The 18,746-nt window shown below is 38.8% G+C and overlaps 1 protein-coding gene across 1 annotated transcript in view; it reads right to left on the bottom strand.

Moving 5' to 3' along the window:
* LOC128437502 (FERM and PDZ domain-containing protein 1) overlaps nucleotides 1–16,717 on the bottom strand; it is a 30,837-nt gene extending 14,120 nt beyond the window's left edge. Inside the window, exons 1-8 of the mRNA XM_053419687.1 lie at nucleotides 16,599–16,717; nucleotides 15,575–15,738; nucleotides 10,262–10,364; nucleotides 10,082–10,127; nucleotides 7,261–7,365; nucleotides 1,334–1,429; nucleotides 865–990; nucleotides 601–720 (exon numbers count right to left, since the gene is read on the bottom strand). Of these exons, the coding sequence (XP_053275662.1) occupies nucleotides 601–720; nucleotides 865–990; nucleotides 1,334–1,429; nucleotides 7,261–7,365; nucleotides 10,082–10,127; nucleotides 10,262–10,364; nucleotides 15,575–15,738; nucleotides 16,599–16,717 (879 nt within the window). The remainder of the gene's footprint in view (nucleotides 1–600; nucleotides 721–864; nucleotides 991–1,333; nucleotides 1,430–7,260; nucleotides 7,366–10,081; nucleotides 10,128–10,261; nucleotides 10,365–15,574; nucleotides 15,739–16,598) is intronic.
* Between the last annotated feature and the right edge of the window lie 2,029 nt (nucleotides 16,718–18,746).

The raw sequence follows: 18,746 nt of genomic DNA on the forward strand, positions 1-18,746 counted from the left end.
TTATTTTCCAAAATAAATATAGTCTATTGACTTATTTCCATCTTATAATTGTTCTAATGTGACCACATAAAAGCCTTGACCATATCTCGACCATTTATTATAAACAAATAACATGAGCCACAGATTAAAATATCAACATACAGTTCATTGAATAAATAGAATACAACCTCAGTATAAGACAAAAACCTGATGTAATACAAACAAACATTATATGTTATATATGTAGATGCCTTCCACAGAAACAAAATGGCAAAATAAAGCTGAAATTGGTTGAAGTAGGCAGCAGGTGTTGATCACGAAAGCCTAAAAATGTACGAAAAGCTGAACATTTTGCTGAGTTTGAGAGAGAAAAAAGAGAGCAGCCATACTATGAAAGGGCTGAAAGTGTTGATGTCTGAATGGTTGAAATTGAATTGTTGTAGGTATATCTGCAGTACACCGTCAACGTTTTTCCATCACACTGTGCTATGTTAAACATTTCATTGCTCTGATTGGTTGCTATGCGACCAATGATGGAAATAAGAAATGAACAATAAGGTTTCAGAAACATTTAAAAATTTGAATTGGTCTGACAGTGCCAAACTAGTTTCATCTGTCTACCTGCAGGTAGAGGTATTCGAAGGCTGTGGGATCCTCCTGCAACAGAGTCTGGAAGTTTTTGGGCAGGAAACAAATGCGAAAGAGACACCTGTAGTCATGGGCCTCTTTCTTCTGGACCACCTGGACACACACACATGCACGCTTTTCCTCAAATATCCTGTATATTTCAATGCAGCTAAATACTGTCACAGATTATATTTGATGAAACATGTAAAATAATTGTTACTAGTGTGTGTGTGTGTGTTTGTGTGTGCATTTGTGTACCTGCTGAATTCTCTCCTCGTCGTGTAGCAGGAGTAGTTTACTGATGCTGTGCTGCTGCTCCAGCACCAGGGAGAAGAGTTCAATACGGCTCAGAGAAAGCTTTTCCTTCAGTGTCATCACAATGTCCTGATGCACACAGAAGATCACAACCTCAAAGACAATGTTTTATTACATCATGAAACATTTGCTGAGCAGTGGATGGAATTTGAATACTATTTTACAATATAATATGTTTTTATAATGTTATGTCTTTATTGTATAGTTTTAATTTAATATAGATTTGACAATAGTGCCTATAGTTTTTGACCTAGGTTGAATAAAGTTTTAAAATTGTTCTTCCACACCTCATAAGCACATTATGTATCTCACATGGAACCCCAGAAAGGAAAATGTTCAGGTATCTGTCAGTCTATGATAATTGTAAGGTATGAATGGATGTCTGTATGGCAGACTGAATATTGTACAATACCTTGACCGTGGTGCTGGGTTCAAATTTAAAGGCCTTGGTCTGCCCGTTCTCCAGATAAACCTTCAGAACATTAGGCAGGAAGAGCAGCGAATTACCCTGCAAACCAGACATGGGTCCAGGTCAGGGTCAGGGTTTAAAAAAAGGTGTCAGATAAAAATATGTGCATCCTAAACCTGTTGGTTCAAGAGGATTATGGGTAACAGATTTACAGAGACAGATGACAATAAATGGATTTATATATGTTAATGATAATTCTATCTTCATTATAATCCTGCTGACAAACAAACACATAAACCTGGAGAGGGGCAAAACAAACCTCTTTGGTTACCTTGGAGGTAAATATTAGATGCACAATCTACAGATTATAACATACTGTACTTGTAGTAAGTAACATGAGCGTTGTCTAATTTTCAGCTCTTCTCAATGGGCATTTCACTGCACCATATCCTCTGGCCTGTTTCTGTCTGCTGCGTTTGTTCTCTGTGGTGACTCATCTTTCCCTGCCTCATTCCTGTTCCCTTCAGTTATTAGAGAGTGCTTTTATGTATTGACAGTGTCACTTTTAGACAACTCCCATCTTCCATCTTCCATTTCCATTCTTTTGTCTTCTTTTTAACGATGGTGACACAGCTCACCCCCTCTTTTTTCTCTGTCTCCCTCAGCCTCTCTCTCTCTCCCTAATCTGAGGTTTACTGCCTTGTAATCACAGACATAAGGACTGGAGGATGAGGCAGATATCGATCAGTGTTTTCCCTGTGATTAGTAATGGGCACTCCAGGCTCTGTGGTTTTCCTCATCCAGCTCATTTCACATCCGCTGGCAGGATCGGAACTCAGAGAAAACTGCATAAACATCACTCCTCACCTAAGTGAAAAGCTACACACTAAAAATAATGAATGTCATTTCAAGCACTGTCTGTTAGACATTCCGATTCTATCAAAATCTAAGAAAGCTTAAGTTGGTGGTTTGTGAGAGGTTCTAAGTCTTAGAACCTCTCACAAACCACTAACTTGACTAAAACTAACTAACTCAGACAATGACTAACTTGTTTGTCTTAGAATCTAAGACAACCAAGATATGTAAAAAGATGATTAAAGGAATAACAAAAAATGTATATGATTAACCTACACAACACAATATATTTCACTTCTATAGATCTGTCCGAACTCACTTCATTCCTCTCTTCATCAAAAGCAATTGTTTTCCCAGCCAGTGTTTTACCAAGAATTAACAGTTCCATATTATATCAATTCTGATCTGATTCAAACAGGCTACGTACCAAAGCCTACTCTTGACCCAAATGTTTCAGCTAATTATAGACCCATATCAAGCTGTCCATCTCTTTCTAAACAGCCTATTTAAACCTGCGCAATATTATGAAAATTAGGGACATCCTGTCTCAGAAGGATACTGAGCAGCTCGTCCATGCATTTTTTTCCTCCAAACTGGATTACTCTTATTCTTTATGATCAGGATCTCCCAGTAAGTCTGTGAAAAGCCTGCAGCTGGTCCAAAATCCTGCATCACATGTGCTGACAGGAACTAGAATAAGAGATCATATTACACCTGTCTTAGCTTATCTACATTGGCTCCCTGTAAAAATACTCTTGTGGTTCCTACAGCCAGCCAGAGTAGAATCAGAGGAAGAGCCTACAGCTGCCAGGCTTCTCTCCTGTGGAACCAGCTCTCAGTTTGGGATCATTCTTCTCCATCTGGAGACAACTGCATCCTAAGGTTTATTTTGTTCTGCTAGAAGTGACATGTAATGATGCAATGCAGGGAGCCTTCTGTCCTCAGCTGGGTTAATGTAGAATGGCACCATGAGCTGGACTTCAAGAGTCAGAAACAGAAAATTGGAAACAGGAAATAGATGGCAATTCTTCTGTGTGTTGTTTGTTTGTCCATAGATATATATAAAGGCTAGATGTCTTCCGGCGGAGTCTAGAACGCCATCTTGCCAGAGGGAAGCTTTCTGGAAGGATCTGTTGTTGTACCTGAGGTAGGGTCAGTGATCTGCACAAACGCAAATATTCGTATCTCGCTGAAATCTTGACGGATTTACAAATGGTTTGGTTTCTTACAAACGTTATTAACGTGGTTAGAATTCTGGATCCTTGAACATGTTGGAATCGCAGCTTTTCTCTTCGAAAAATGACTTCATCGTGCAGCTTAGTTGTGTATCACGGTTAGGCTAGGCTAGGCTAGTACCGAGTAATTTTACATTTATGGGAGAGGCAGAATTGTTCTTTCTTTTCAATATTACTTAAGTTGTACGTGATTTAACTGAAGTTTCACATGATTTTCGATCGGGTTGGTTTGTTAAAAACATCTTACATTATGATTTCTCACTTTATTGCCAGTGAAGATGCCAGCCTTTTGTGCAGCCTATGGATGCTCCAATAGCCGTTGTCTCGAAATGAGAACCCGTGGGATCACCTTTCACCTGTAGGATATTACAATATTATGATTTATTTTTAGGATTAATCATTAGTTACTCAGTGGAAGTATGTACAGGAACAGCGGGGCTATGAGATAATAGTATTGCTAGATTTTTGTTGACACAAGGCTTTTTAGAATATGTTTGTTTACACAATCACTGAATGTTTCTTTTGGACACCTTTTTATTGTTTTTAGTGTGGTTATCTTATTCTTAATGTACATACATGCATGCATACATACATACATATACATACAATTACCCCAAAAATATGATAATTTAGGTGTGTATTTGTGTCTTTACCCTTAATGTAAATGGAAATACGGATTGAAAATGTTGACAAAAATGTATATATCTGGGTACATTTCTCACTTTTTTAAGGTTTCCCAAAAACGGAGAGAGGAGGAGGATGTGGGAGGTTGCCCTAAGAAGGGACCGTTTTGCTTCCTCTGACAGTACACTGCTCTGCAGTGAGCACTTCAGGAGGGAGGACTTTGACAGGACGGGGCAGACTGTCCGGCTTAAAGATGGTGTTGTGTCAACCATTTTCAACTTTCCAGCTCATCTTCAAAGGGTATGTGTAACATTGACCAACAATAATTTAAGGTGTATAAGATTGATGTATCAATATAAATATGTGATTAAATGTCACATTTTAGTTTTTTGTTACTGCAAGCTATATAATGTGTCGTTTATTACAGCACATTTTGGACGTTCAAAACTTCTTTACTGTTTATTTTAGTCGGTAGCAACAACAACCACAACCACTTCTAGAAGGGCGGATGACAACCTGCCAATGGACTTGATGCCTGATGTTGTGAGTATTTGCCTGTGGAATGTCACAAACTAATGAGAGCATCATATGGCTTGTTATATTAAATCCTTTATCTTGGTGTTACCCAGAAAAGTCTATGATGGTGTTAGTAGTCTAAGAGCCCAATATTATTTGAGGTGGTACTCAGTGTTAAAAGTTTGAAACCACTGGCTATCTCACTTTCTCTGTCACTCATACACTGGAATGAATAAACATACGTGAACATTGAAACTTCACCCAGGGGTAGACAACCTTTACATTTTTGTCCAGATTCACAAAACATATTTATGCCTTATAAGTGGAGGAGCCTATAAAAATTTCCTAAAAGTATGCTGTTGTGTTTTCTGTTGGAGAATTTGAGAACCCAAAAAATGTATTCAGGCTCACAGAATTGAAAAGTGAAGATTGAATTGTTGACAAAGTAAGTTATTAGTTTCCATATTACTATAATTTATATATTTGTATATTTTGCCAAAACAACAGGGAGCCACTGGAGAGAGGAGATTGGAGCGCAAGCGGCAGGCCACTGACCACTTATATGCATTGCCTGCTTCCCCTAAGGCTATAAAGGCCAAACTTGAAGAAGCCTCAGCGAGAGTGAGGAAACTGCAGCGGGAGAAGAGTAATGCCTTGAGGAGAGAAAATAGGGCCAAGAACAACATGCAGGCTCTTCTGGAGAAAGACTCACCTAAGAATCATCATTATCATATCATATCAGCGTTTTAGGCGAATCTCACCCGACTCTTAAGAGGTTAATAAGTATTATAGATTTTTATTGATTTAACTTTTTTGGGTTCTTTTTTTGTTTTTTGTCCTCCATGTCTATACCTCCACAGTAGTCTAGTTGTCTCTAAAGGGTGGGGATTTTCAACATGCAGCATTTCTTTATGTATATTTGTAAATGGAAATCTTACACCTTTTTTTACTGCAAATAAATGTCACTTTTATAATAGGAATATTACTAATATAATACAATAATTTGAATTATTACTTGTTTAAACTAAACATGTAATAATTGTAATTATCATATTATATTAGTAATATTCCTATAATAAAAGTATACATATATCTCATGTTGCCATTCTGTATGTTGAGTTTTAGTAGCCTATATATTGATTTGACATAAATACCTTGTGCATGTGTGTATTTATTGCACCTATCTGTTTTGTTTCATGTTATTTTCAGATGAAAACCCATGGTCATAATTATAATTATTCATAAGTATACATCTCTGTAAAGGGTGGGGATTTCAACATGCAGCATTTCTTGATGTATATTTGTAAAGGGAAATCTTGTACCTATTTTTAGAACATAATACTATTTTTTAGAACAAAACATAATCATAACTATGCAGTATCATAACTACATCTCTGACGTTTATAACAAACCAAACCGTTTAAAAATCGGTTGGAAATTGAGTAAGTTTATTAAAAAGTATATTTTCCACTACCAACACAATGTTATGGGTGGGCGAGCAACCTCTGGCAAGATGTCCGCCATGTGTGGACGTTCGACTCCGTTGGCCGGCAACGCGGACGAGACATCTAGCCTTTATATATATATATATATCTATGTGTTTGTCAGCCATATAGCAACAGCACATGCAGCATCAGCAGTGTGGTCATCATCAAAGCGATCTTTCAATCCTGGTCTGATGGAAGTTTCCTTGTTCAGTTTACAAGTTGAATTATCTATCTAGTTTCATATCCAGGCAAAATTGGTATTGTACAATGAAATATCCGGAAATCAATATTCGAGCAAAAATCAAATTGAACCAAGCCCTAATTAAAGGTTCAGTGTGTAAGATTTAGGTGAAAGGGATCTATTGGCGGAAATTGAATATTAAATAATCCTGTTTTCACTTGTGTGGTTCATCTAAATTGTAAGAAAAAATATTTTCTTTACCCTAGAATGGGCCCTTTATATTCAAATATTTAATATTTACATTGGGAGCTGGTCCTCATTTTTTACAGTAGCGCAAACTTGACAAACTAAACACTTTTCAAGTTTTTATCACAGCTGAAGGCTACCACAGGTTCTCCTTCATGTTTGGAAGGGGAGTGTCAGGTGAGGGGTATTCAGCTGCAACATGAAACTTCACCACTAAATTCTACACACGGAAAGTTTAAGAAATTACCAATGTATATGTGAACTGTCAAGAAAAGGTATGATGGATGTATTGCGGTGCAAAAATGCAGTGATTTCTTTTTGTGAACCCTCTGACACTTGACACATGGATCATTTCTTTCTTCTTCTCTCTCCTCATCACATTAATGTCCCATCAATGCATGTTACTGACTTGACTTCTTCCCAGTTTCTGCCTTATCGCGGTTGCTGGCACATGCCAGCAATGTGGTGGTGGATCGTGTTAGCAGCTGATCATGGATTATGATTACAAATAGGTTGCTTGAATACACCTCTCTATCTATGTTTTCTCATTAATGTTTTAAATATTGTTATTTTTGGTGCCGTGCTAAGCTACACGTGGTATCTATTGCACATCTGTCCGTCCTGGTAGAGGGATTCCTCACATGTCGCCCACTCTGAGGTTTTTACGTTTTTTTACTGAATGTCAGAAGATGTCACATGTTGTTAAGCCCTATAAGACAAATAGTGTTGAGCCTGGGTTATAGCATCAAGGTAAACAACACCAGCAAAACATATTCTCCAACTCACCTGACAGTGCCCATTTACTTCCACCTCCTCCGCAAAGTGAACTTTTACAGGGTTGGATCTGAGCTTGGCCCTCTTCTCCGGTGTGATGAATGAAGACTTTGGGCCCTGTAACAAACACAAATTAAATCAATCAACTTGTCATATGTAGCCCAGGCTTCATAAGCTGTGAAAAAGTTAAAAGAAGAAAGAGTAAAAGTCCGCTATTACTTTGTATGAATGTGTGAGAGAGCGATAGCTGGCATTTATGGGGTTAACTGCGTCGGACAGAGCAGAGAGACGTGCGTCATGACGTCACGGTGCAGCGGCGTTGCAGGTACGCAAAACTCTGTGTGATAGTTAGTGGGAGAGGAGAGAACGCACCGTTCGGTTGCACGAGGAACGCTCTGATTGGAAAATATCTAGAAGTAGTTAAAAAACACCGCGAGCTGACTCAACCTTGTGCGTTAGCCGCTAGTGTAGCGACCAAGGCGCATGAGCATTGAACTTGAGCTAACGCACGAGTTAACTGCTAACAACGTGGGGTAATTCTAAATGTTAAGCTATTGTGTGCATTGTATGGAAGGAGAGAAAAAGGGGGATAACACCTTGTTTCATTATTTAATTCGGACAATTGATGCTAAAAGGCTATTTTGAGTTATTTGAGTTTTTTATTTCATTCACTGGTAAAGTGAGACCTATGTGAATAATATATTTTTGTTAATTGATTTAAATTAATATATAGGTCATATTTATGTTATTATTTATTTTAACTGGGAAACAATGGCCTGTTGTAATTTCATTCACCGGTAAAGTGAGACCTATGTGAATGATATATTTTTGTTAATTGATTTAAATTAATATATAGGTCATATTTATGTTATTATTTATTTTAACTGAGAAACAATGGCCTGTTGTAATTTACTGAGATGCATGAATGTGGCCTGTTCTACAGGTCAGGTTTTTGTGAAGGATTTGAATTGGTGACGCTCGATGTCGAGGGGACATCAGCGACACCGGTAGTCGACAATAGATAGGAGACCAGCACTGGATAGCCACCAGGCGGCTTCCAGACATCCACTGGAGATAACCAGATGGCGAGCCGGAACTAAGGAACAGAGTCAACTGAACCACCTCCCAAACCTGCGGTGTGGTAGGAAACACAAAGATCAAAGGGCCCCAACGATATAAACTGAGCTCATATCAAGGAAGAGAAGACCATAAAGACATTTCTTTATATTTCTATTTTATTTTGCGCGCATTTTATTATTTTCCATGTTGAAAATTGTTGTTAACAATACAGTTTTGAAACTATATTTTGTGTGAGTGTGGTCAATGTTGATGTTCCATCCTGGGCTCCATGAGCGTTAACCTAGAATCCTGGTAACTGGTCCAACTGCGAATTGAAACTGAAACCCAAATATACCTGTAACCTCATAAGGCAAAGAGGGGTTACACATAGTATTTTTTATATAATTAATTGTCATTGATTTTGGATATGTGGGGTTTATTTTCAGTGAAGTACACTGAAGTGGTACATATGAGGGAAATAAACAATACATACAGAAATGTACCCAAATATATTGTTATACAGTATATCAAACAAAAACCACAATGCTGATATCGCATATTTTATCTTGGTGCGGGATGTTAAGGTTAAGGTCTATCTGTATAAGTCAAGGCTGTTTAAATTTTGGGGTAAATAATGGGAGATTTCCAAGTAAAGCTACTTGCATCAAACTGATGCCTTAATTGTTGGTGTATCGAAGGCACTAGAAGCTGTCAGACTGCTGCTCTTAAATCACCTTGTGATCAAGATGAAAACAAATCTTCAATTAGGCATGCCTAGTTTCAAAAGTCGTCTGATGTTGTATTGCCATCACAACAATAAATATTTTCTGGGCAATGCTAATAAATCCGTTCAACTCAGTAATGATTTCTTGGAGGAGCTGTGGGCTATGAATCAGATGGTGATGGTGCCTCCATCAGCAGAGCTCCTGATGAGAAACACTGACGGGCAGCAGTTTGATTACCAATCTACTTCACCTTAGTGCAAATACATAAGTCAACTTCACTGATAGAGGCAGCACACATGCACACACACACACACACACACACTCAGATGGACAGCTCTTGTGTGTGTGTGTGTGTGTGTGTGTGTGTGTGTGAAAGTGTGAAAGTGTGTGTGAAAGTGTGTGAAAGTGAGTGGGGATGGGGTGTAACACGAGTGGTTGTCCTCCAACCTGAAGGGTCGGCAGTTTGATCCCCAGTCTGACCCATCTGCATGCCGAAGTATCCTTGGGCAAGATGCTGAACCCCGAATGGCCCCCCATAGAATAACTAAGTGCTGCGAATAGATGCACTGTATGAATGGGTGTGTGAATGGGTGAATGTAAAACTGTACTGTAAAGCGCTTTGAGTGGTCATCAAGACTAGAAAAGCGCTATATAAATACAAAGCCATTTACCATTTAACATGTTGTTACTGTTGACAGTGATGTAGTGGTGGTACCTTGGTGACAAGATTCTTGTTACCAATGACACTTGACCCCAAGCTGATCAGTGATGTAGTGACAACAGGGAATTAGAATCCAGTGTGTATATTGACTGTGTGTACAGTATTGATTGTATGTTCTTGAGTGTAGATACACTACAGAGGCTAATGTTTGTTTTTCTACAACATAAGGAAAAGAGGAAACAGGAAACTAAAGTAAAGTTCATCTAAAGTTCTGCTGGCAGTCATTATACAATTATCAAAGACTCTTCCAGTGTAGCTTTGTGTGTTGATGTACATTTTTGCTAGGTGTGTGTCTCTATGTCTGGTAAGTTTAACACAGCAGTCTCACCAGCATTGTTCTGAGTACCGTCATTGTCAACATATCTTGACACTCCCTGAAATACAAGAAAGGGAGGGTGCTGTTGTTAGACATGATGTGCATAACTTATTTCAAACTGTTTTGTGTGGTGCGTGTAACAATAATGATGCATGTGCATGTTTGTTTGTGAATGCAGCTGTCAGTGTCGACCTGATTATCTCAGCAGTTTGCTCTGGGGTCAGGTCATCCACAGCGACGTTATTGATCTTCACTAGCTGGTCACCAGGGATGAGCCGGCCATCTGCAGGACCACCTGCGCACACAAAAATGTCCTTGTGTTGTCAAGCCTGGGGGTGTTCAATCGTTCTGCATTAATATTGCAACAGGGGTGGATTAGAAGCAGTAGCCCTTCTTTTTTTTTACAACTCTACAAACATCACTGTGCCACTGCAGGAAGATCAGAAATATAGGTAAATTAGCAGTCCACAGTCTCCCCTTACTTTTCTCCTTTAACATTTTTTAGCTAAATATATTGCAAGATTAGGAAATGTCATGGACAATTCTGTATTTTTTCTATTTTTTTTATTCTTTATCAATGGTAAATTGTAATTATCTGTGTTTGTGTCTATTGTCTCTTTAGATTCATTGACAACTTCATTGCTTGGATCTAAAAAGGCTGAGAGGTATCTTCAACCCATGACTGGCATAATATTGAGATATCTAAATGAGACATGTCACAATTTAGAACAACACAATTTACTAGACTCAGCAGTAGCTTTATTCTGGTGACCGGCTTTGATCCAGCCCTGGTGCATTGTTGTTGTTGTTCTAAGAACCCTACAGACCTAAACATTCTCTCCTTTTCTCAGAACAGTAAACAAAAACCCCAAAATTCAAGCTACACTCACCTTTGCAAAATCAAACACAGTCATCAGATGACACACAAAGCGAGCTAATGCAGAAATCAGCATCGTTACACTGCACTAAGCAAAAATAATAAAAAACTGCATTATATGATTTCAAAATAAGAAATCATTCATTCTGCCTCAGCATTATGCCTGTGGGCCGGGTCAGGTCACAGGACTTCATCGAGATCAGAGGTAATTCTCTCCCTTGCAAAGCATCCTTTTTCCTGCTGAATCAAGCCTTGACTACAACCAGTTAGAATTGATCCAATATATCCTATATCATCAAACGCTGCATCCATTGATGGATGAGATTTTCCCGGGTGGAGAGATTTTGGGTCATACACTTACCATCCCCATTCTGAGACAAATACTTGTGTAGGGTTTAGGATGGGAAAGTATGGTGGAAGGCAAACATTGAGAAAACGTTGGTTATTGATACATGTAAACAATTCACATATTCTTTGACCGCAACATAACATAAACACGATGCTCTAAAGTACTAGAGTAATAAAGTAACAGGATTGCACACGTGTGTGTCACGAGTGGTTGTGTGTTAGCGATGACAATGGGGTGTTTACCTAACCTGTGTGTGTGACTCTGGGGTAAAGTGCACCACACTGCTAAATGTGTTTAGTCAGATGTTTTTTAACATGGAACGATAACACAGGTGACAATCTAAAAAATGCTTTGGAGTAAAGGATTCATATCAAAATATTGAAGCATGTGCCAGAGACAGAGAGGAGAAAAATCAAGGCACAGGAAGGTCACTGGAGCCACTTTGTGTGTGTGTGTGTGTGTGTGTGTGTGTGTGTGTGTGTGTGTGTGTGTGTGTGTGTGTGTGTGTGTGTGTGTGTGTGTGAGAGTGAGAGTGAGAGAGAGAGAGTGTGTGTGTGTGTGTGTGAGAGAGTGTGCAGAGGCAGACATAGCAGGCTTTGGCCACACAGGCGAAAGCAAGGTTAGCTATCCCCGGACCAATTGAGGTCCTCATGGCTCTGCAGCTGAGCAAGAAGTGGCTTGTGTATCCAGACAATTGAAAATTGGGGCAGTAATTAGAACATTAATAAAAAGATACAGATCATATTAAGGCTTGGTGATAAAGTGATAACGGTATTTACCGCGATATAACTTTACCTCGATAGAAATTTAAGACAGTTCAATATAACGTTGATAAAACTCATCCCATCCATGTTTTAACAGACAACACGAACAGCCAATGGTAATGAGAATAGTGCCAGGCCGAACCAATGATGTGGCTGAAATTGAGTTACGGATACGTCAGGTTAGGTTTAACACCGCTGCTCCAGGATCAGGACAGACACTAAATAAAGGTACGTTCTCCTGTTGGAGTCTGCTTCCTCCTCACTCCCCCTCTGACCCGCACTCACTTTTCACAAATTATTAGGACACTTGTTTGACTGACGTTTACTTTGTGTTTGTTTGATTTGACGCACACATCAGCAATAGGAGGTAAAGTGACCAGAATCATGATCCGACACCTATTTTAGAATATAGGACCAGATTTTGAAAACACTCACACAAACACACACACACTCCTTCAGACAGAATTTCTACATATGGTGGTGAAGTTTCGTGTTGCAGCTGAATAACCCTCACCTCACCCTGCCCTTCAAAACATGAAAGAGAACCTGTGGTAGCCTTCAGCTGTCATAAAAACTCAAAAGGTGTTTAGTTTTTCCAGTCTGGGCTTCTGTAAAAAAAACATGATGGCCTCCATAGAGTGGAGCGCTCGTATAAATATAAAACATTTTTATACAAAAAAGCCCATTCTAGGGTAAAGAAAACAATAATTTCTACAGTTTAGACGAAACACTATTAAAAACAGATTATTTTATCTAACAATTCTGGAAATACATCCCTTTCACCTAAATCTTACACACTAGACCTTTAACTTCATTGTTGTCGACGAAGATTTGATTTTTTTTGCGATATATATCGATATTGACTGATGTGAAAAAACTTCCACATCGACCTAGCCCTAGATAATACAAATATAAATATCTCCTTCAATGTTTCCTTATTTTTAAATCCTACTCTCTAGAGGGGACCTATTATCCATTGAAATGTGTTCGGTTATTAAGTATTAATATGGAAACCGAACAAGACTGAGCAGATGTTAATGATTAAACAGAAACAGGTTCTGGAACCTTTCCTTTATGCATTCAGCTTAATTTTAGAAATGTGTTGTACATTTATATTTTCAAAAAAAAATTATTTTCTTAATTGAAGTTCTAAATATTTGGTTGGATTTGTTATTTCTTTTTCTTCTTTTGGTTATTCATAATTCAGTCAGACAACTCACGTTCGATCATGTAATATATTTATTACAACAGATTTAGTGTTTGGCGTCTAGGCTCCAACTTAATCACTCCCCCATATGATTACACAGGAATGATGGGAGTGATGAGCAAATACTTGTAACCCCCCGTTGGATCCTACAGGTGGATGCTGGGGTGGTGGAGGGTTTGAAGCAACTGGTAACAATACTGCAGCAGCAGTGCGAGCAAGAGGGGTTGATGGGAAATGTCTCTGGTTAAATAGACCACCTGATAAGGTGGGTGTGTATTATAGATGTTTGTGGAGATTGAGGTATGTCACATGATGTATGTCACATGATGTATGTAATATGATTGGCGCAGCGCAGCTCGAATTGTCTGCCAGAACTAGCTCGCAGGCGTCGCCATATTAAAGTTTATGTTAGCATTATAAAATATCAAGACTAAATTAAAAGAATTTGTCTTCAGGATGTCATTGAGAATGACATATTAGGAATCATTGCCAAATTTGTACCTTCGCCATGGGGGTTATATTCTTGTTTACGTATGTATATAAGTTAGTTAAAAGGATAAGGAAAAAACACCCCTCAGATCTGACGTGGCAAATCTGATATTTATATGACTTTTTTTTTCCGATTACCCTAAAAATCCAGATCTAGTAAATTTAAATGTGGCGCAATGAGGGGACTGTTGAGCCCTGGCAGAGGTATGCTCTCTACTGAGTGTCATTCAAGTTTAAAAATAAATTTGCTGATACTACTCCCTGATAAATCAGCATCGACCCCAAAAATTCCATTCGGTTGCGCTCTAGTTTTCTACCATGACAAGAGGAGTTATGTAAATACATTGCAAGACAAGACAGAGACAGAGACAGACATTTGGTTCAACACAAGGTCAGCACTTATTATGTATTAATTATTCACTGAACATGGCAAACAGGTTGGCATCAGCTTTAAGAGGAAATTAATCCTTTATTGAGTGAGAGCTTTGAGAGCTGTATATTCAATGTGAGGGTGAATTATTCGGTTTTTGGAGAGTTAGTGAGAGGCTCTATGTCCCCCCTCAAATAATAAAAGATGTAGATAATATATGAATGGATGATTAAAGTTATAAAAACATTCATAACTCTGGATCAGTTAATTTTATCAGGGGGAAATCCTGATTTAAAAAGCTCTTGTTACTGTAGTATAGTCTCCTGGGGCTTCCTTGCCAGGCCCACGAGCCATTTCAATCGGTACTTCCTGCCACAGAAGTACAGTACACTTAGGCTTCATTTATTCCTCTGGTGGCTATTGAGAGAACAACATGTGTTTTGGAGGGCTACTCTCCTTTCACTTGGATGGACAGGCTGGTGCAAGGCTGCTCTCTTAGGTACTCAGGTACACAGTAGCAGCTGTGTGTTTTGGGAAGGAGATACTGATAAAGCAGACCAAAACACTGCAGACAATGCCAAGAGAAACAGTAGAATGGCCTCTCTGTGGAAAAAGGAGTCGATGCCAATGGAGAGGTACAATGGCGACAAAGCTAAACTGAACATGCGGTGTCAGCTATGAAACCAAACTCCCTTACACTGAAAAATATTTTTTTCCTCTACTCCAGAGATATCTAGGGTGAGGGCTGTGTTTTGGGTTGGTGTAGAAGAGGGTTACACATCTGATTATATAGATGCAGTCTTTAGTCTACCTATTTTTTCCAGACTCTTTTGAAGTCCCTGTAACCTTTACCTCTGACTCAAATCGAATCAGATCATATCTGCGTACAAGTGACAAGAAATTCCCCAAAGGCAGACTGAAGATATCATGTTCAAGACGCCAGGTTTTGTGAGGCCACCATGATCTTGACCTTTGACCACCCAAATCAAATTTGTTAATGCAAGAGTCTAAGTGAACATTTTATCCAAATTTGACCGGATTCTCTTGAGGCGTACTTAAGATAACGTCTTCAGAAAGTAAAAGAAAAGTTTTGAGGGAATTTGAGCTTTCACAACCAAAATCGAATCAGTTCATTCGGGAGTCAAAGTCAACATTTATACTTAATTTGAAACAATTCCCTCAAGGTGGTCTTGAGCTATCGTGTATTGGACGTACAGAAGTACATAAGGATGGACGGACAACCCCGAAACAGAATGCCTTGTGCCACTGGCTGTCACCACTGGGAGGCATGAGAACAACAAGGTTTGTACTTCAGACAATCCAGATTTTAAGTTTCGTCATTAACCTAGTCATTTTCTCTATGTAAAGTTAAAATTACAGATCTTTCTTTGTAGTTTTACTAAGCTTTTTTCCTCATTAATAGGTTAACATTTTATAACTCTTTTGTACCTGGGGTGACCTCTTGTACCAGGATGGGGGCTTGGGGGGAGAGTGTGAGGCCATGAGAGTTGAGGGTGGGGTCCCGAGGAATCTGAATATTGAATCGAAATGGGTAATTCCTCTGATCAGAGCCACAGGACTCTGCAGTCTTCCCATTCTCTGCAACCCGGTCTCTAGAGAGGAACAGAGGGCCAGAAATAATAAGCTTTGAATTCTGACATCTTACTCGAACATTACACATTCTGTTTAAGCAATTTAATCAATTCTTATTTATATATTTATATTAGAATAATCAGCAGCATAAGAATGGATACAACAAAGGGTATCGAAACATAACAAATTAAAAATGCTAATTTAAAACATTTTACTTTGAGCAACCTAACTCTTCTGCTGCACTGAAGTTGTATGCACATTATCTAGACTGTGGCGGCCCACTCCTCGTAGGAACATCAAAAACTTTAAGAAGTTTGGCGCTGTTGCGTCACTGTAGAGTTTACAGAGGTGAGATGGTAGACCTTCAAAATATTCACGGTTTTATTCATATTTTAATACCAAAGTCACATCATCAGCATCTATTAACGCTCCCCTTATCATGTGATTAGACTATACTCTTTGATATGACTGCTGCTGCACTGTGCAGACACAGAAAACAATCAGACATTTTTGATAACTGGTGATATGGGCACTACCATTGATATACAAAAATGGACCTAAACTGGGGAAAGTTACATAGTCATAATGTGCCTGAACACAGAGTAACACTGATTACTGCCGCAAAACCCTAGTGGACATCCAGTCAGATGAAATGATGAATAAGAAAGTTATAAAAAAATATATTCAATAGGAGGCTTTGCGCAAAGCAATATACCTAAAAGTAAACAACGAATTACTTAAATGTGCACCTTATAGAATCAGGAATTGTGCATGGATATAATTAGCCCCTATGGCCCCTTTATGGCGCTTGTTTAAAAAAAATCTACGATCCTCTCGTGGGAGAATCTAACTCAAGAAACAGAACTAGGAGTATGTCTACCTGCTCAGGGAATGAGACCTGCTGCCCAAGTCTCGAGACCGTCTCAGCCATCGTCCCACCACCTGCTCCACCCGGCTGGTCTTACGGGATGGGGAGCGGCTCCTGTCCTCCACCTCCATTTACCTAGCATGGAAGAAAGTGTGAAAGAAATCACATATATTCTGTAACAAGCTCCACTTATATGCAAAGTGTCAAGTAATGTGATTTAATATTTTGAAGCTAGAATAAAATTAAGAACATAAATAGGTTAAGTCATCAAATATTTACAAAATGCAAAATACAAATTTAAGAACTTGTAGTGCATTAGAGACGCAACCCTCACACATTAGGCTTGACAGTGGGAGCTCTGACTATCAGACATGGGCTGAGGCCAACAATGATGTCACTTCTGGGTTAATGGAGCCTAATAGGCTCTCAGTGCCATTAATGAGCCAACTGCTCACATTTTGGTTTCAAATCTCGACAAACATCAGAATCAGTATTCCCTAAATTGTAATAAATAATGTTGAATAATGATGGTGTCTCCATGTGTGTCTTCTGATTGCTGGTGGTTATCATAAATGATTGCTGGCAGGCAGCGGTGGCTGCTGAAATGGCTGTAATGGACATGAGTTGTCTTTGGTTTCAGTGGGATGTAGTCAGGCTAATGCATGATCCTATGGTCGTGACCTAATGGGTCCTTGTGGAACCCCTCAATGTTTTATATCATGTCATACCACCTTACATGCATGTGCTCTCTAACAAAAGGTTACAGGGTTTAGAAAATGTTACCTTTGACTACTCCATACATTTTCATTACCTGTCCACATCGACCATGTTTTGATTACTCCTCAGCCATTAATTATACTTTAACAGATTTTTTGTTTTTGTTTTTGTTTTAGTAAAAATGTCCACAATTGTACAGTCAAAGCTGAGATAAAGCTTTAGCACTCTGATTTAGAGCGAGGTTTTTGTGTTTGATTCCCAAACTCCTCCAATGTAAATTACCTTAGATCACAAAAAAATCACAGGATCAATACTGTCATGCATCAACCAAAGTTAAAAACAGTGACCATAATGCAGCATGGGAGTCTGTTTGTTTGCGTCAGCGCAATTGTGGAATCAGGGGAAATGTTTTGGTTAGTCTAACTTGTTAAAAGCTTCTAACAATGTAAACTGAAGCTTTCAGTTTTATATACTTGTTTATCTCTAGGAGTCCTACATGCACCACTCCTGAAGACAGAGAACCCTAACAGTTTACTAAAATACCAGATGTTACTGTTGCTTTTTGTGCAATCACCCCAATACACATAATGACACAAACTTTCAGATTTCAGTCTGGACTTGATTTCAATAGCTATAATAAATTATATTTGTATAAATGTTGTCTTATATCCTCTGTTTTTTTTTTTTACATTTGACAAAATCGTCACCAGTTATTTCAATTATATTGGATTTGGCTGCAACGCCGTTTACCCCCGAGACACCAAAAGTGTTTGTGCACTCACCCAACCCTGCATCTGCATAGTGGTGACTAGATAATGGGTGGTTTTCATTTTTCGGTGAACTATCCCTTTAACTTTGCCTTGACTTCAATCATCAAACCTTATGCTTTGAGTTTATGCTGGAACAGTCCTAAAGAGGTTACAATAATATTACATTTATATAAAAGGTCATTTAGCTGACGCTTTTGTCCAAAGCGACAAACATTTTTAGTACACTCAACATTTATGAGGGGCCATTTAGGGGTTCAGTATCTTGCCAAGGACACTTCGGCATGCAGATGGGTAAGAGTGGGGATTGATCTGGCAATGTCGGAGAACGCCCACTCTACCCCCATTGCCACACCGCCCCCAATAATACAAGTGTATATACACTTACGCACACACACACACACACCCACACAACCTCCCTCCCAGATGACTGAGGCAGTCAGACAAAGACTTGGTCATTAACTGATACCCAATACCCCTTTCACATAATCACAGACTGAAACTACCAGACTGTGACTGGGAAACAGATACTGACAGTGAGCGTTCATGTAGAATCACTTCACTATGAACGATGGATTCAAGTGAACAATGAATGAATGAAGCATTTATTCTAGCAATAAATTAATCACAAAGGCGACAAAAGGATGGATGGATTTGTTCATTCAGAAAATGTTAG

Source organism: Pleuronectes platessa, chromosome 3, assembly GCF_947347685.1.
Source record: "Pleuronectes platessa chromosome 3, fPlePla1.1, whole genome shotgun sequence".
Classification (NCBI taxonomy): domain Eukaryota; kingdom Metazoa; phylum Chordata; class Actinopteri; order Pleuronectiformes; family Pleuronectidae; genus Pleuronectes; species Pleuronectes platessa.